The 20,086-nt window shown below is 36.7% G+C and overlaps 1 protein-coding gene across 6 annotated transcripts in view; it reads left to right on the top strand.

The window, feature by feature from the left end:
- Positions 1-236: 236 nt before the first annotated feature.
- Positions 237-20,086, top strand: part of SLC38A9 (solute carrier family 38 member 9) — an 82,414-nt gene continuing 62,564 nt past the window's right edge. For 3 of the 6 annotated variants that reach the window (XR_015249116.1, XM_025923698.2, XM_086700869.1), the window contains exons 1-2: positions 237-368; positions 13,279-13,425. Coding sequence is in view for 3 of the 6 variants with exons in the window: in XM_025923698.2 (XP_025779483.1) it covers positions 13,313-13,425 (113 nt within the window). In the remaining 3 variants the exon portion in view is untranslated. Of the gene's footprint in view, positions 369-1,202; positions 1,303-13,278; positions 13,426-15,670; positions 16,315-20,086 lie in introns of those variants that run through there. The other 3 variants (XM_086700849.1, XM_086700861.1, XM_086700856.1) reach the window with 3 other exon arrangements.

The raw sequence follows: 20,086 nt of genomic DNA on the forward strand, positions 1-20,086 counted from the left end.
CGATGCCTTTAAACGTCAGGGAAGCATCCCACACAGGAACCAACAGCAGGCAGCAGAGGAAACGAGATTTGCGTATCTTGACCGCCCCACCTCCTAAAGCCGGGAGTGGGGCTGGGCTCTGCGGCGAAAGGCGCGTTGGCTCTCGCAGAGGCCTCTGGGAGTTGTAGTCCTCAGGGGCGGGAGGTTTGGCAGCGGCGCCTGGCTCAGCGCGCTCAGAACTCCATCCCCCGCCGGTCCCCGCGGCCGAGGCTGTTGTCTCTTCCTGGCCAGGGGAGGAGAACCCCCTCCTGCCTCAAGTTGAGTGGATTTAGGAAAGGGTCTCCGTTTTCTCGCCCATTTTCCCCAGATTGAGGGCTTGGCCGGTGCAGGTAGGCCTTGTTCCCTAGTTTTTCAAAATCACCCCTCGGGAGGGAGCGGGGAGTGGGGGGTGGGAGGAACAGAGGGGAAGCGGCGGGAACCGCTGAGCTTGCTGAAGAGCCGGCTGTCATCGGGGAAGTTCTTTGGTGAAATGCGCCCGAACAGTTGCTTCTTGGGGGAGCGTTGAGGCCAAAGTCGGGACAGAGGAGACCACCCCGGAGGGGAGACGCGCGCTCCTCTCTGGCTCTGGTGACTCCCATCCGATAGGGGCTGAGAGAATTCGAGGGGCTGTGGGGAGTCGATGCCTGCTTGAGCCTTAAGGCAAGGCAGGGTGACTGTAGGTAAACACCCGGGTGAGGGGGAGAATTGGGGTTATTGCGGCAGTGGGAAAGCCTTTCCCTGTCCCGAGTAGGGAAGAGTTGGAGAAAGCAGATCAGGGAAGAAACACCCTTGTTCCTTGAGCGAGGACCACAAATGGGTTGAGGGCCGAAACAGTTAAATCCTTGCCACACTTTTCCTTAGCTCAAATGTGAGACACGGTGTCTTGATAGTAGGTGGCTTGACATCTTAGCTGTCTTAGAATAATAGAGCTGGAAGAGGCCTTTTAGAGTATCTAGTCAAGCAGGTTCTCCTCACTCTACAGATGAGGAAACCAAGGTCCATCAAGCTGGAGGAACTGCTTCCCTTACCACCAAATAAACAATTAATGGCCAACTTGACTAAAACCTAATTTTCAGGACTGTCAAGCAGTGCTTTAATCTATTGCTGAGATCAGTAGATCAGCAAATTGTAACCTGTTGCTTCTCCTTTTTTCTTTTTAATGCTGACATATGCAAAATAACAAGAAATCCCTGAAGGGAACATTTTGAAACTTCTCAGTAGGTCAAAGAAACCTTTGTCTTAAGTTGAAGAAAAATCTCTACAAACTTTGTAGTAATATAAAAGGTTGGTAGTAAATTAAGATGTCACCTTTCCTTTCTCAATGTATGCCCACTTGAGCTCTGAGAACTGTAGCCTTAGATTTTTTCTTTCTATCTTAAATGCTGAATATCTCAGTCATATAAAAATAGTATGCTAATTGACAATACCCTAAATATTTACAGTAAAGGGTAAACAGCATGGGAATACCAACCTGAATTACAAAATAAAATAATAATTTATAGTATTTTTTTGAAAAGGAGATATCATAAAACTTAAAAAAAAATCATTAGGAGGATAAAAACTTCTACTAGGCCTGCATTTTATAATACACTTAAATTTTACTTCTCCATCAGCGTTCTTTCTTATTGCCTAAACATAACTTGAAAGCATTTAGTGTTCCCATTGTGGGTTCTTTGGTGCAATTGCATTGCTCTGGCTGCTAATTTCTTTTATTAGACTACATTGCCCTCCAGCACTGTCAAATTTAACACCTTTTGAAGCATTTATCGATCAGTTTGGAAACATGTTTCAATAGTCACATCAGAATTGAAGCATTACAGTTCTTATTGACTGATCATTAACTGATTCATACAGAAGAAGTTTAGATAAGTTTGTTACTGGACTTTTTATAGCAGGTACAGACTTACATAGAGGAAAACACATATACACAAAATAACTTATTTAACCAGGCTGCCTTTTTTATGATATGGTTCCATTGGCTTTTATATTGGCAATACAGAGGTGGGTAAACTATAAGCATTGCTATGACCATTGCCACCAAATGTATTTATTTTTTTATAAAGTTTTATTAGAACACAGGCATGCTCACTCATTTGTATATTGTCTTCCGTGCAAAAGGACATAGTTGAGTACCTGCTGAGATCATGTGGCTCAGAAAACCTAAAATGTTATCTGGCCTCTTACAGAAAAAAAAAATTTTCCATGCTTGCTCTGTTAAACTGAAATGTAATTACAGTATCTGAAACTACCATATGCAGAGGTATTAGTACTAATTTTCAGTCTCTGAGGAGGAACATATAAATACTTGTATAGTGAGTGGGTCCACAATACTATTGACTCTTAAATAACACAGGTTTGAATTGTACAGGTCCACTCAGACATGAATTTTTTACAGTATAATACTATAAGTGTATTTTCCTTAAGATTTTCTTAATAACATTTTGTTTTCTCTAGCTTATTTTATTGTAAGAATACAGTATATAATACATACAACATACAAAATATGTGTTAATTATGTTATCAGTAAGGCTTCCAGTCAAAAGGGGTTATTAGTAAAGTTTTGGGGGAGTCACAAGTTACATGTGCATTTTCAACTAGGGGCGGGAGGGAAGTCGGTGTCAGCAGCCCAACACCTGCTTTATTCAGGGGTCACCTCTACATTTCTTTGGGCAAAAATGAGTGGGTACTATTACAGATTGATCCTAGCCTCTTGGCCAGATACTATAGCCATCCTTTTGCAAAGAATTGTGAAAGGACATTTCTGAGCCTAGTGTGGAAAAAGCTGACATCCTTTGAAATGTACTGATATAGTCAATACCTTTTGAAAATAGTGTCATATAAACTTTCTTTGGTTACTTCCTATGTCCTTTTTATGGAGAAAAGTATTTTTCAGCACAGGCATCAGCAAGCAGGTCAGTAAACTGTTATTTTCCTATTGAGACCCCATACTGAAACCAATTTTAAAGTCCATGATTAGGGACTCATTAAATCACTTAGCTTTGACATTAATAGCCTTTCTTCTGGGACTTTTATTTTATTTTATTTTTAAGTGTATTTATTTTGAGACAGGGAGAGAGAGTGCACATGCTGGGGAGGGGTAGAGAGGGAGAATGCATGGTCAGGATAGAGTCTGACCTGGCTGGAACTCCCAAAACTGAGATCATGACGTGAGCCAAAATCAAGAGCTGGACAGTGTAACTGACTGAGTCACACAGGCACCCCTGGAACCTTGTTTTCAAACTCAAAGGACTGAGGGAGATATTGGAAGTGAATATATCTGTATATGTCATTTTGCATGTTTCGCTCCCTATTATCAGTGTTAGGTCTATGGCAAATTGATGGTATAGAGCTATTTAACATTTCAGTTAATCATTGATAGCACTATTCTGTGTTATTATAATATTAGCTGTGGATTGCTAATTTACCTCTCAACCTAATTTATCAAACTTCAGAATACCTAGTAGTTCTACTTATCAAGACTTTCAAAAAGGCATTACGTTTCCTTTGAAATAACATTGTTGGGATATTTGAAGTTCAAGCTAATTGACTAATTGAGGCAACTGAAAATTACCAATTTCCTTACAATTCTTGGTATTTACTTGAATATTATTAAATCTTTTATTGAAAAGCACTAGGGACTAGATCATTGAGATATCAATTTTCTGCTTGTTTGGAATAAAGAGCTAATTTGACAATGCCACAAAATTTCAGATTTGTTTAGAACAAATAGACGTAAGTGATTAAACTGGAACCTTTATATCAAATCTTGTATGCCCCTTGTGTGTTCCTTAACTTTGATTTTCTTTTTTTGGTAAGACTGACTGAAATCAAAGGATCTTTCTAGATTTTTCTCATTCTCGTGGCGCTTGGGTGGCTCAGTCGGTTGAGTATCTGATTTAGGCCCAGGTCATGATCTCACAGTTCCTGAGTTGGAGACCCACATCAGGCTCTTTGCTGACAGCTCAGACCCTGGATCCTGCTTCTGGTTCTGTCTCTGTCTCTCTCTCTCTCTCTCTGCCCTTCCCCCCCTCCCCAAAAAAATAAATAAACATTAGATTTTTCTCATTCTGGGTTTCCTAACATTTAATCTTAGCAAAAGTATTATCTCCAGGAGTTACAAGAATCCTCTCTTCCTAAACTCAACTTCATTCTCAGTTTAGCATAGGAACCAATACCGCAGAAAGTATTGGTTAAAAACATTAAGTTGAGGGACACCTAGGTGGCTCAGTTGTTTAAGTGACCAATTATTGATTACATCTCATGTCATGAGCCCACAGTTAGTGAGTTCGAGCCCCTCTTTGGTTTCTATTCTGGCAGCACAGAGCCTGCTTGGAATTCTGTCTCTCTCCCTCCCTCCCTCCCTCTCTCTCTCTCCCTCCCTCCCTCCCTCCCCCGTTCATGCTCTCTCTCTCAAAATAAACTTTAAAAACAAAAAACATTAAGTTCAGGCAGACATTGCAGTATACTGGAAATAACATATGGGACCAAAGTAACCTGGTTTCCATCCCAGCTATGGCTTCATTAGCCAAGTAATACAGGACAAGTTATTTCTGAGCTTCAGTTTCTTTTTTTTATAATTTGAAGGTTATATATACATCTTCCCAAATTCTAAGGATTAGTTGCAATTAAACATTTAAAACTTAGGCCAGTAGTAGGTGTTCAGTAAATAAAGGTTAGTTCCAACTCCCATTACTTATTTATTGGTGTGTCTTTTTCTCAGTTTTTCTCCAAAGTGACACCTAGTTTTCTTCTTCAGAAATTAATTATTTCCTTTAGGTCTGTTCTCTTTGTGACAGTTCAGTAATCCTTCAAAGCTCAACTTCTTTATCTTTCTTACCTTACTGAGTTTACTCACTTTATACTAAAGGCATGTAGATATGTCAGCTGATTTTATTCAGGCCACTAAGTTAAGCCAAGATATAATGTTGAATTTTGTTAGTTACTTTTAAAAAGCCAAAAAATAAAATGATAGTTATTATTTCTTGAATACTCATTGTGAGCAAGGTATGTTACGTACATTATCTCATTAAATCTCCAACTCTGTAAGACTAGTACTTTTATTATCCCCCACACCAGTGAGTCTTAGGGAATTTAAATAAGTTGCCCAATCTTAGCAGAGCCAAGATTCAAATCCAGGGAGTATGACATGAGCTTTCAACTACCACACTTTACTTAATAAATCAGAGTAGGCCATGCCCCAAATTAACCATTGTATATAATTCAAATAAAAGAATACCCTGGCAATGCTTTCTGAAGATAATTTTATCAGTTTTTGGAGATTGAGGAGCAATAAGGTTATGTTTCCTTATCAATATTAAATTTTTTTCTCTAGCATTTCTTAGCAATTCTATTGATCACTTTTCTCCCACTGTATACAGATTTCATTAAGCTTAGTTTTATTAAGTTCAGAAATAACAGTAAATTTCTGTACAGAGTTAAGCAGTACCTGGCATGCTTTTAAATGTTTACACAAATGAATTTATAGATTTTTAGAAAAATTTTTATGTGCCTTAGATTTTCTTGAATGAATTTCCCCCCGTTTTTTGTTTGTTTAGAGAGAGAGACCACAAGCAGGGGAGAGGAGCAAAAAGAGAATTTTTAGCAAATTTCATGCTCAGCATGGAGCCCAACATGGGGTGTGTTTTTCTCAGTTTTAAAACTGATCCCATGACCCTGGCTTCATGACCTGAGCTGAAATCAAGATGCTCAGCTGACTGAGCCATCCAGACACCCCCGCCCCCAGTTCTTATATTCTTTTCAATAAAAGGATACTAGTTGTCTGACAGTCATCTTTTCAATTCCTAAAATATTTAATTTTTGAAATTTGAGAGAATGTTTTAAAAGTTCTGTAAAGCTAATAACTTGGTTTTTTTCAGGAGGCAAATTAATGCTGTGACTGAGATTGTATCTGTCAGGGGTTTGTGTAAGATAGATTCACTGTGGGAATTTCACAAACCAATAGTATACAGGATAATGTCTCTTAATAAGCCAATAAAGAAATTACGTACTCCAAATCAATGATAGACTGTCACCCTGTTGTTCAAGACAAGGGGGGCATGAAAGGAATAAAGTCCAAATTTAGTTAAGGTATACGCTTTGGAGTTGGTACTTGGGAGAGACAGCTTAGTCAACCAGAGCTAATGTCCTTCTACCTGCGCAAAAGTTAAAGTCTCCTGTTAAAGTGCATTACTAAAGAGGGTCATTGTCCCTGTTAATGGGCAAGATGATTTTCGGCACTGCTGTACCAGGCTTTTGCCACTACAGATAAAAGTGGCCTTTACCTCAGCAGGAGCTAATTGCCCCCAGGTATTTGGAGAGCTCTTTTAGATCAGCAAAGAACTGCCTTGCCTACAGGAAACATTCTGATAGTCCTTACATACTTGCTATTTACAGTACAGATGTCCCCATGCCATAGTTGCTTCCTCATAGGTTTTTATTGATAAGCAGCTGAGCTACTGAGTTCTTACCAGTGAAAACAGACAAGATGATGACATCCTGACACAATTACTTCATTCTTCTATCAAAATGACTTTACTTCTAAAACTTTTTTTTTCTTTGTCATAAAGGGATGGATTAAAACAAGTTTACTTAGATTGTAAACGCGTAGATTTTAAATCATATCAAACCAATACACGACATAACTTCTCTACAAGAGCTTTATTTCTTTCCCAAGTTTTTAATACCTATGTCCACCTTAATTCAGTATGTATTCTTCATTGATATATTATATAGAATATCTTCTCTCTATATCCAGGGAACAACTTTTTCAAGTTAATTTGTCACTGCAGTTTTAAATTAAGGAAATTTGTTAGGACTATTACTCCTAGTTTTATAATTAGTGGTTCAAAGTAATCTTGAAAACTACTGCTTATTAGTTTTAAAATTTTAAACCAAACAAGTCAATTGAATTATTAATTCGTTTTATTATGTAAAGGAAGGAACTGAAAGATTAAGTTTGTGTTTTTGCTTCTCAACTAACTCTGTTTTGGTGAAATTACTTTGTCTCAGTTACTTTCATCTTAATGAAATTTTAATAACAATTACCACTGAATAATGTACACTTGATATTCAGGATCATTTCTGATGCTTCACATCCAAATATGTAAATTGTGAATCTGTGTTTTAAACAGTCAAGTAAACTTTTTGCCTTAAAAAAAAATAAATCTTGCACTGATCTATTGCAAAGCTAATTTGGGAGCTAGGACCAACAATTGGTGTAGATTTTAATTAGAAGTGAAATGATGAACTGCAGGGTGCCTGTGTGGCTCAGTTGGTTAAGAATCCAACTCTTTGTTTCAGCTTAGGTCATGATCTCATTGGTTTGTGGGTTCAAGTCCTGCGTTGGGCCCCATGCTAACAATGCGGAACCTTCTTGGGATTCTCTCTCACCCTCTCTCTCTCTGCCCCTCCCCTCCTTGCTCTCTATCCCCCTCTCTCTCAAAATAAATAAATAAACATTTTTTAAAAATCTTGCACTGATATATTACAAAGCTAAATTGGAAGCTAGGACCAGCAATTGGTATAGATTTTAATTAGAAGTGAAATGATGAACTGAAAATCAGAATGGTAATTAACATATTACTAGGTTTTATTATGTAAGTGATTTAGGATAAGTTGCCTAATTTCTAGACTTCTATTGGGCTGGATAATATTTTTTAAGTTTATTGAGGATGGGAACCATGAGTTAAAATTTAGGGGCGCCAGGGTAGCTCAGTCCGTTGTGTCTGACTTTGGCCCCGGTCATGGTTTCACAGTTTGTGAGTTCAAGCCCCACATCAGGCTCTGTGCTGACAGCTCAGAGCCTGGAGCCTGCTTCAGATTCTGTCTCCTTCTCCCTCTGCTCTTCCCCTGCTCGTTCTCTGTATTTATCTCTCTCAAAAATAAATCATTTTAAAAAATTAAAAATTTTTGGGGTGCCTGGGTGGCTCAGTCGGTTAAGCATCCGACTTCAGCTCAGGTCATAATTTCACAGTCTGTGAGTTCAAGCCCCGCGTCAGGCTCTGTGCTGACAGCTCAGAGCCTGGAGCTTGCTTCAGATTCTGTGTCTCCCTCTCTCTCTGCCCCTCCCCTGCTCATGCTGTGTCTGTCTCTTTCTCAAAAATAAATAAAAAACTTTAAAAAATATTTAAAAAAAAAATTAAAAATTTTTTTTCCCTTGGTACCTAAGTACATTGTAGAGGCTCACTGAGAAGTTTTGAATGCATATATTGTTCAGAGTTTGCCATTACTCAGTATTTTAGTTGTCTCATCTTAAAATAATCATTTTTACTTGTGTACTCTGTATAGGAAGATACAGAAATAAAGTCTTTTATGATTGGAGATGATAGTATTTTGATTTCTTTTTTTGAAAAACCACCATTATGTAAGGTACTTCTTCAACATTATTTGTTTGTCTCTACTAAGACTAATAAGTTAATGAGAGCTTTGTCTTAAATGCTGGGCAGGAGAGCAGAAGAGAGAAATGGAAAGAAAAGACAGAGGAAAGAAAATGCACATATTCTGGGAATAGAATATGTTGCCAACATCCATGTCAAACTTATTAGTAGCATTTGACAACATTTGCCTACTTCTCTCTACCTCATTACTGCAGAATTTTTCACTTAGAAAAAAGAAAAAAACCTCAAGAGGCTGCATATGTAAAAACACAAGTTTTGTCATTTATTTTTCAGAGAGGAATAATAATGTGTTGGAACATTTAGTTTCCCATTACAAAGTATTAAGTATAATATTCATTAGTTCATGTAGTTTTCAACCACACTAGTGAGGTAGATGTTATTGTTTCAGTTCTACACATGAGAAAATAGATTCATGGCAGTTAAATGGTTAATCTTAAATTACATAGGTAGTGAGTGACAGCTAAGGATTGCTTACTCAAAAACCATGTTTTCTTTCTACTCTGTCATACATATATATTTAGAAAAATAACAACAGCAGACATAGGACTCCATTAAACAAATACAGCACCAATAAAACTTTACTTGTTAAATCATCTGGTAATAAGAAACAGAAGAAAATGAAAGAAGACAGAGAAAGGGCAAAGAACAAGAAAGAAGCACAGCATAGTGACAAAGAGTACAGGCTCTGAGCTTACACTGCCTGGGTTTGAATTCTAACTCTTCCCCCTACCTATTAATTTTGTAATTGGTTAACTTCTCTGTGCCTTGTATCCTTATTTATAAAGTGAGAATAATCATAATAACTTATAGTTGAGGAATAAAGGTAAAGCACATGCCTTTAAATGTTAAAGCCTATTTATTTCACTTTACGGAGTTTGCTGTTGTGTGTGTGTGCTTGTTTGTGAAATACAGCATCCGTACAGAAAAGTGCTTAATACATGTCTAATTGTAGAGCAAATGGCCATATAACCAGAATCAAGTTGAACAATAGGATTTGCCATCACCATATAAGGTCCTCTGTAGTCCCTCCCTATCACAACCTCTTCTTTTACCCCCCAGAGCAGGATTTCTCAACGTCAGAACTTTCGACATTTTGGGCTGGATAATTCTTTATTGTAGGAGGTATCTTGTTCATTGTAGGATGTTCAGCATCCCAAATTTACTCACTTGGTCTAATAGCACTTCCCCCAGTGATAAAAACCAGTTGGGTGGGATCAAATGCCTTACTGTATCACTCTACAACTCTCCCTTCTATGTACAGAGACTGTAAAGGGATAAGGGTAGAAGCAGGGAGCTCCATTAGGAAACTGTTGTAGAAATCTTGGTAACAAATGATGGTGGTCAGATCCTGGATATACTTGAAGAGAGAGCCAACACTATTTTCCTAATAGATTGAATGTACACTGAGAAAAGAAGTCATGGGAAATTTGAAGGATTTTGGCCTGATTTACTGGAAGAATGGAGATGCCATCAATTGAAATCAGGAAAACAATGGGTGGGGTAGTTTTTTGGGAAAAAATTAAAAGTTCAGTTTTGGACATACTAGTTGTCTGTATATGCAAATAAAGATGTTAAGAAGTATGTATGCATATATCAAATCATTGTTATTCATCTAAAACTAATACAGTGTTGTCAATTATATTAATTTTTAAAAAGCCTGTTAAGTAGGCAGTTAGATATACAAGTCTGATATACAAGGAAAGGAATTCTGGTTAGAAATGTTAACATGGAAGTGGTCATTGTCTAGATCAATAGAACTTTGTACAATGATGGAAATGTTTTATAGCTACACTGTGCAATACGGTAGCCACTAGCCACATGTGACTATTGAGCACTTCAAATGTGGTTAGTGTAACTCAGATACTGAATTTTAAAAAATTTAATTGTAATAAAAAATTAATTGTAATTAATATAAATCTGTATTACTATAAATTAATATTAATAATACTAATATTAATAACCGTTTAAATTAATATAAATAGCTACAAGTGACTAGTGGCTGCTGTATTATATGACATAAGTCCTGTTACATGAGATTGGGTAACTACCTGTAAACTGAAGGCATACAGAGAAGAAAACCTTGGGATTCTGCAGTTTTAAGAATTCTGGGACATAAGAAGCAAATAGTAAATGAGACAGAAGGAGGAGGGACCAGTGAGATATAGAGAAAACCTGGAGCCCTAGTGAATCTAGTTTATTAAGGAGGAGAGTGATCCTTTATGGGACTTTTTTCTGATAGGGCAAGTAAATTAAAGACTAAAAAAATGACCAGTGGGTATAGGTCATTGGTACTGTAGAACACTTTCTGTGTAGTGATGGGGAAGATAGCCTGATTAGCATGGGTTTAAGAAAGAATGGGAAGATCTTACCTACTCTCTGTTTTCTACTTGTCCTACCTCTTTTATGTTTTTCTTCTTTCTTGCCTTTGTTTAGGTCTGCAATTTTTTTTAGCATTCTCTTTTCCTACTCTACTAGATTTTAAGTTATATACTGTTTTCTATTTTAGTAGTTACCTTTAAAATTACAACATGCATTCAAAGTACAGTGTTGATCCAGACAATACAAGGACCTTAGAACACTGTGAGACCACTTGACTTTTTTTCCCTTTGGTCTGGAATTTTAATTCTTTTTTTCCCAGTCTTATGATAAGATTGTTTATGAGTTCTGCATGGGATTTGTTAAATTTCTTGTTATCTTTTATGAATTCTGGAAAATTCTCAGCCTTTATCTCTTCAAATATTACCTCTGTTATTTCCTTTCTCTCTGTTTCTCCAATTTCATGCATGTTAGACCTTCTTATTCTTTCTCACACGTCTCTTAACCCATCTTCCACATTTTCTGTCTGTTTTTTTCTCTCTCTGCCCTTCTGGATAGTTTCTTCCGATTTATCTTCTAGTTCATTAGTTTTGAACTTTTTTTTTAATGATTATTTTTGATATAGGGAGAGTGAATGGGGGAGGGGCAAAGAGTGAGGGGGGCACAGAATCTGAAGCAGGCTCCATCCAGGCTCTCAGCTGTCAACACAGAGCCTGATGCAGGACTGGAACTCACGAATGGTGAGATCAAGTCAAGTCAGATGCTTAACCGACTGAGCCACCCAGGCACCCCTTAAATAAAAAATTCTTAATAGCAAGTTGACAATAGAAGGAAGAAACCCTCTTGAATTTAGTTTCTATGATGAGGAAGACATTGTGCTTACAATCTTCTTTTTTTCTTTGTTTTATTTTATTGTTTATTTTTAAATTTTAATTCCAGTATAGTTAACTTACAGCATTGTATTAGTTTCAGTTGTACAATATAGTGATTCAACAATTTCGTATTTAACTCAATGCTCATTAAGATAAATATATTCTTTAATTCCCATCACCTGTTTCACCCATCCTCTTGCCCACCTCCCCTCTGGTAACCATCTGTTTGTTGTCTACAGTTGAGTCAGCTGGGGCAACTGGGTGTGTCAGTCACTTAAGCCTCTGACTCTTGATTGTGCATCAGGTCATGATCTCACAGTTCCTGAGAAGGAGCCCTGCCTCGATGGGGCTCTTATGCTAAGTGTGGGAACTTCTTGGGATTTTCGCTCTTCCTCTCTCTCTACCTCTTTCTCTCTCCCTCTCCGTCGCTCAAAAGTAAATAAATTTTTAAAAAGGAGGCTGTTTTTTGTTTTGTCACTTTTTTCCCTTTGTTTGCTATTTTGTTTCTTAAATTGCACATATGAGTGATATCGTAAAATATTTCTCTTCCTCAGACTGGCTTATATTGCTTAACATTACTCTCTGTAGATCCAACCATGTGTTTGCAAATGGCAAGATTTCATTTCTGGGGAGCTGAGTAATATTCCACTGTATATATATCTACTTTGTCTTATATATAAAAATAGGTAGCATAATTGTTTTCTGATCTTGTTTTCATAACCCCTAAAGTTGAAGTCTTTATGAATCTATGCTGTTTATTCTGGTTCTTATGAATAGTCCTTTATTTCTTTGCATACTAGGTTATTTTTGACTGTGTGCTGTTCATTGTCTTTGAAAGATTATTAGCAGGTCTTCTTTGAGGCATACGATTAAGTTGTGTCCTCCCAGAAAAGATTTACATTTGTTTCTAGCAGTTACTTAGAAGCCCTATTAGGCAGGTTAACTTTATATTCACAGCTTTAAGTGTTTTGACCTCCTTGCAAATCCACATGAAGCACAGTTTGTGGTATATAATACTTCCCCCTCTGAAGATGCATGCTTGTGCGTGTGCACATACACACTGCCTGTGGCAGTGTCAAGAAATCTTGTTTGTAGTTCCATTGTGAGGGAGTGAGACACTATTACCGCTTGTTAATCCCTAAATTGATGGTAAAGCTCTTTGTACTCCCAGCTGTGTTATTGGAAATAGAGGGGATGGTGTCTTACTACATCATTCCTTACTTTGGGTGAATCATAGGTTTTATCTTCTATTTCTCTAATACTTCACATGGCCTTGAAAACCTCAGTCCCTTTTCTCCTGGTACAACAAATACTCTCTGGACAGAAGCATTTTCTTGAGCTGTTTTTCATCATTATTTTTGATGCTTTTCAAAAGAGGTTTTCTGTATTTTATGCAATAATTTAAATTGCTTTCTGCAGGAAAATGGGCCCCAATAGGCTAATCTGTTTTATTACCGGAAATGGATTGTTCCACTTATTTTTAGTTAATCTGAAAAATAAACAGTAACTCCATTTCAACTTAGCAAATTTCTGATAAAATATTTTAGGCATATACCTCATTAAGTAAGGTATCATCAGCAAACTCCTATATTTTTCCAGTATCTTTATACATGCAAATGTATTACTTACTAGTAGCAAAATAATTTTTAATTTTTTATCCATTCTGATTTATATAGGACTGACTTCATCTGTGCTTAGAGGCTAAGAAAAATGGCAAATATGGATAGTGATTCTAGGCATCTTCTCATCCCTGAAGTAGATCATGAAATAAATCCTGGACCTATGAATATCCAGTTTGATTCATCAGATCTAAGATCCAAAAGGTAAGTGTTTAAAATAAAACATTTATTTCACAATTAAGGTTTTGTTAAACTAGATCCAATTATATAACAAAAATGTATAGCTTTGAATATAAAATATCCAGTCCTTTGAATATAAAATATCCAGTTTCTTTAAATTTTTTTTTTTTCAACATTTATTTATTTTTGGGACAGAGAGAGACAGAGCATGAATGGGGGAGGGGCAGAGAGAGAGGGAGACACAGAATCGGAAACAGGCTCCAGGCTCCGAGCCATCAGCCCAGAGCCTGACGCGGGGCTCAAACTCACGGACCGCGAGATCGTGACCTGGCTGAAGTCGGACGCTTAACCGACTGCGCCACCCAGGCGCCCCATAAAATATCCAGTTTCTTAATAGCATCTGTATGTTTGTATGTGGGAGAGAAAAAATATGAATACTATTTCCTCTTTTGTATCCGATTTTTTTGACTCAGCTTACCATCTATGTTGTGGGAGGGGTTGGGGTAAGATTTACAGTGAGATGCATTTATGTAATTCATTTAACAAATATATTTTGATTACCTGCTTTGTACAAGGTAATATGCTAGGTGCTGGAGATAAAACAGTAAAATTAAATAGTCTTTATCTTCACTGAGTTTAAATTCCAGCAGATAGTTTAAGATAATTTGAGTTTAAATTTTGTTTCATTGCATACCTTGAAAGCCCAAAAGAATTCACTGAAAAATTATTATAAATAGAGAATTCAGTAAAGTGGCTGTTTACAAAATAGGCAAAGATGAATAGTATTCTAGTAAGAAAATGTAATGGAAGAAAAGAAAAAATATATGAGTAATATTTACATGTGCAAAATTTGCATGATAGGAACTTTAAAATACTACTGAGGGATCTAAAGTAAGATTCAGAGTATTTTTTTCAAATCTGACATGCTGATTATGAGTTGAACTGTTCTTTTTTTTTTCGGTAATACAATACTAAGATAAACTGCTACCAGTACATCAGATGTAATAGTCTCTTAGGACTGAGAATGTTTTTTTTTTTAATTTACCGAAAGAATTCTTGAGCTTATTTTTGTATTTTTGGTTATTTTATCATATATCTCTTATGCAATTATAAAAATGAAAATATAAGCAAAATGTATCAGGTAAGATATTACTAATGCTTCACATTTCGAATCTGATTCTTTGCGATCAGTTTTATAATTTGGTGTCATCAGAATTGGTTTTTTTCCCCTCCCACACACAATTGTCCTTTGTAACATTAAGAACATTAATAATGTCGGGGCGCCTGGGTGGCTCAGTCGGTTGAGCGTCCGACTTCGGCTCAGGTCATGATCTCACCGTCCATGCGTTCCAGCCCCGCATCGGCCTCTGTGCTGATGGCTCAGAGCCTGGAGCCTGTTTCAGATTCTGTGTCTCCCTCTCTCTCTGACCCTCCCCCGTTCATGCTCTGTCTCTCTATGTCTCAAAAATAAATAAACGTTAAAAAAAAAAAAAAAAGAACATTAATAATGTAGTATTTGTTGAAAGAATTTTGTTTCAAATCACTGACACCTTTTAGTTTTGATGCTTGCACTTTCCTGATCTTACCAGAAGGTGTCACCAAAGGTTTTCTGGCAATATCATCGCTTATATTTCTTCTTAAATGGTCCTTAAATGGTTTGATGAGTGAAGTGACCAGGAATTACAGTTACCTGTCATACCATCAGGAATAATTACTTTTATGACTGCCACCTGGCTGACAGTGATTAAAAGGTCTATGGGATTATGAGATGCATTCGTATCTTAGAAATGTATATATGTTAGAATTGGTAAAATATGACATATAATGAAAAAGCATAATTTGCACTCAGTGGAAGGATTCTAAAATACAATAATACAATGTCATGCTCTTTAATTTTAGTCCATAATTTAGTGTTTCCCCCAGCCCCAAAATGCCAGCAGCCAATTCCAAAGTTTATATGGCCCAGGAATTTCACTACTTGTAAGCATGAACTCACGATGTCAAATAATATATGTACAAGGTTGTTTAATGCATTATTTTATAATAATAGTAAAATATTTAAAACCATCAAAATGTCTTTTTTTACAGGACTGAATTAATTTTGGCATATGATACAATGGAATATTTTTCCCCCATTAAAAAGAAAGAAGTGGCTTTATTACATATTAAAATGGAACAAGTCTTCAACTTACTTTGTTAAATCAAAAAAATGAAGAATAGTGTGTATAGAGTACCATAGTTTGGGTAAAAATAAATTTAAAAAACTGTATATGATACAATATGTATAAGTGACTCTGGAAGAGTAAGTAGTAAACTGTAAGAGTGGTTGCCTCCTCAGAGAGAAAGTTAGGAGGTGGGCGGTGTGGCAGATGCTGTGTGGTAAATACCCAACAACTATTCAACCACCCTACCTATTCCTTGCTAACAGGATTTTAATTTTGTTGACTGTGGCAATAGGTTCCAATCCAGGAGATACAGGAGGATTGGTTTAAACTAGTCTTGATAATCCTATTTCTATTATCCAGATACTTAGTTCTTCAGTCTTTCTTGAAACTAGAGATGGCAATGTGAAAATTGTCTTATGAGAAATATAGTAGCCATCAGAGAAGATAATGAAATGAGTCTCACAATTTTCACTTGTTTATTCCAACATCAAGTGAATACAAGAACTCATGAATGCTTATTGAATGCTCAAGATGTTCTTAAAACCTGTAAATTCTATGATAATTGACCACTGTGACAATAGAACATAGGTCATTAAAGTGCATTCCATTGCAATAAGTTGGCAGGAGTTCAGACAGTTCTGTGAGAATTTGTTTAACTGTGTAGATTAAATGGAAATATATTTTCTGTAATAAAACTTGTCAAAATGAGAAAGAATCAACTATTGACAATCATGGGATAACTACATAGGTAAGCATGTTTTAAGGAAGGCAAATATTTATAGAGACTTAGCAGTAATGAATGATAATTTCCCTGTGAAATAATTTCTCTTTAAAAAAACAAACTATTATTTGATGAGAAAAAAAGTAGGAGTACCTAAAAACTTTGTTATTTCTATAAAAAGATTATATTACTTATGTGCATAAAAAATAGACATACTGAGGGAAGTTATCTTCTATCAGAAGAACCAGCTTAGACAACTATTTCTAAAACATTGGTCATTTTTGAGTCACTGTATAGTTTTGATGGTGTCCCATTATAGTATTACCTGTGTAATATAATTTAGATATATTTTTAAAATCTATACTTTTTAAAATTAGGCTTAATTTACCCTCATCTTTGCATGTTTGTGAAATCATGTGCTTTAAGTATTGTTTATACTTTATTCTAACGTGCATTGTGGTAAATATTAAGTAGTTAAGATAGCATTCATCCTTGTGCCACCTAAAAATCCTTACACGTAGTCACCCTTTGGGAAACTATGTTAGGCTGTCAGAGTATAGCAAACAACTATTGGATACTTTTAGATTACTTAGCCTCAGTTCAGCTTGTGATTAATTTTATCTCCACTAGGTGGCAAGCAAAATCATGTATCAGTTCAAAAGAGTTCGTAAAACCGATTCACCAATCACATTGGTGGAAGTGGGATCTAATTAGTCAGATGGCAGAGGAAGCATGTCACCATAGAGTAGGAATACATGGCATTACCATTTGGATCATTTGAGGAACATCTGCAGGCTACAGACTACATGTGTACACTTTTCTCTCTACACACCTCTCCTCCCCCTTCAGTTTTCACCTGGTTTGGGGTGGAGTTAGGAATGTGGGTGGAGGGACAGAAAGGTTTAGAAATCTCCTATGCCATATGTGATATATTCCATTGGCAATCACTCATCTAAGAGATTGTTTTCCTGCTTTTCCCAGACTTTCTGGAACCCAAGATAGAGCTGGTATTCAGGATTGCTTCATACTGTGCTGCGACTCTGGAATTATGCCCTTTGGGAGTTGAACAGTCCAGCCAGCCTCAAACCAAATTGTGAAGTGGTTAATTTGTTTTGAGCTCTCCTTTTTCAGTTTTCTTCTACCAATATTTCCTTTTCCATTTTTCCTAGGTCCTAGAGCTTTCATGCTCTTCTCTGAATGCCCTGTGTTCCCCAGGGCAAGAATTCACTCAGGAGTTTTCTTTTAGGCAATGCTTGGTAAACCATACTTTTCCTTAGCCCTTTTTACCAGTACTTATCTGTCCTGTTCTTGTATGGATCTGTTCTCTGTTTGGTATTTTAATGGAAAGCAATCTAATGTGTCAGAGATTTCGTCTATTATCTTTCTATGGCTATTTGCATTTTAATATGGCAAACCTGGAAATACAAAAGCATAACCTGAAAGTTAGATTTTTGTAATTGGTAACATTGCAAGAGGTCTGGTAAGCCAGTGGAGTAGAAGTAGATATTTAAAATAAGCAGCATTCTAGGGCATCTGGGTGGCTCAGTCAGTTAAGCGTCCAACTATAGCTCAGGTCATGATCCCGTAGTTCACTGGTTGAAGCCCTGTGTGGGGCTCTGTGCTGATAGCTTGGAGCATGGAGCTTGTTTCAGATTCTGTGTCTCCTTCTCTCTGTGCCCCTCCCCTGCTCAAGCTTTGTCTCTGTCTCTCTCTCTCTGTCTCTCTCTCTCACTCAAAAATTAAAATATAAAAACATTTTAAAAATTAAAAAAATAAAACAAAATAAGCAACATTCCTGATGTCTTACAATACATGTTGCTATGGCCCCTGGATTTTTAGAATGTGAACTAGTTTGCACACATGTAAGCTAGCCTCTTTCTGTTTCATCTGTCAATAATACTGAATAGCAATAATTGTGGTTTTAGGGGAGAGAAGGACTGACAAAGCAAAGTGAGGAGTTTATTTGTAAGGGTAGATCCTGGCCCAATAATAGTGATTGGAAGTGGTTACTGAGCCTTAGTAGTTTCATAGTTTGGGATTATGGAGATGTACAACAAAAGGTAGAAAAGTAGTTTTCCCAGGAAGATTGGTTTCCAGACCTGCATAAATTACATTTTGAGGAACGTGCCGTCTGTGTTAAGTAGATGGGACAAGGGATTTAGCAGAAGCATAGAGCAGATGGCCAACATGCTGGTTGTAGCACTACTTTCTATACTCTCCCTCTCTTCCTTCTTTTTCCTCCTACTCTCTTCCCTCTCCTTTCCCTCTTCAGTCCACTTCTCTCACCCTTCGCCCTATGTTCCACTATTTTTTCCCCCACTGGAACACTTTTTTGCTAAATGCTTAAAGAGAATGCTATTTAAGCTAGAAATGCTTTAAATGGGATCTTATTTCTAGTCCCATCGGAATCCTTTTATTCTCTGAAATATTTGTTCTTATATATTTTTTCCTCCTTCCTCTTTTTCCAAATGTCTTTGTTTGCTCAACTTCTCTATTGTATCCCTATCTGCTTACATGATTTGCTTCCACTTCTTTTCCTAGATCTTTCTGTTTTCCCTAGATCTATATGTTATATCTGATTTTGCTATTTGTCACCTTGGAGTTAGTTCTGCTTTATTTTCTTCCCTTCCTCCCTCATTAACGTTATTTGGAGAAGCCTGAAGAAAGAAGTATCCCAGTTGGTTTGACCGGTGCTCATTAGGGTCAAGTCCAAGTAGGTCTTATTGGGAGGAAAGGGTGTGAAGAATTGGATTGGCATCTTTCTCTGTCTATTCAGTATTTTTAACGTATCCAAGTATATGGCCAAAAGGCATTTAGTGCAATGGTATAATTACTGCAAAAGTGATGAAACCAATTGCAGGTATACAACTAGAGAATTGTTAACAGACTTAACAGACTGAAAATCAGATTCCCCACATTCCTAATCTTTCTTTGTTGAAGTTACTCACCATGTTCCCTTTGGGTCTGCTTTTTCTAGGTAGAAGAAAGGATGGAGTGTGGTGGTGTTACTGTTTTACTTCAACCTAGAGAAAAATTGAAGAACTATAAATTAGTATTTATATACAAGTGCTTCTAACTTGAAATTTTTTAAAATTCTTTTAGCCTCAATTCAGTGCTGATACTAAAAACAAACAAAAACCCTCACATTGCTGTTACTGCTCATTTTGTGGCCCTAAAAGAATTGTTTTTAGGACAGTAGAATTAAAACAATTTACAGATTCTCTTAAACCAAAATGTGAAAGCTTGAATTGCATTGAATTCAAGAATTTTGAAATTCATTCTTAGCAGAACCATATTTAATTAAGATACACAGGCCTGAGAATTAATATTCAGGTGAAGTTCTGTGTCCATATGGTATTGATGAAGTTCTTACAGCTAAATAAAGCTTAGAATTCTAAAATAAGGAACCCATAACTTTCAACCAGGGGTTAATTAACATTTACTTTTTTCATCATACCACCCTTATCAGTTAAAAAATAAAATAATCTATGGGGCGCCTGGGTGGCGCAGTCGGTTAAGCGGCCGACTTCAGCCAGGTCACGATCTCGCGGTCCGTGAGTTCGAGCCCCGCGTCGGGCTCTGGGCTGATGGCTCAGAGCCTGGAGCCTGTTTCCGATTCTGTGTCTCCCTCTCTCTCTGCCCCTCCCCCGTTCATGCTCTGTCTCTCTCTGTCCCAAAAAAATAAATAAACGTTAAAAAAAAAAAAAATTAAAAAATAAAATAAAATAATCTAAAAATGATGGGACTGAATATGTGTATGTGTGTACATACGTGTGGGTATTCATTTGCAAAGTATGTA

The sequence above is a fragment of the Puma concolor genome, chromosome A1, assembly GCF_028749965.1.
Source record: "Puma concolor isolate L17-30 chromosome A1, mPumCon1.1.hap2, whole genome shotgun sequence".
Lineage (NCBI taxonomy): Eukaryota > Metazoa > Chordata > Mammalia > Carnivora > Felidae > Puma > Puma concolor.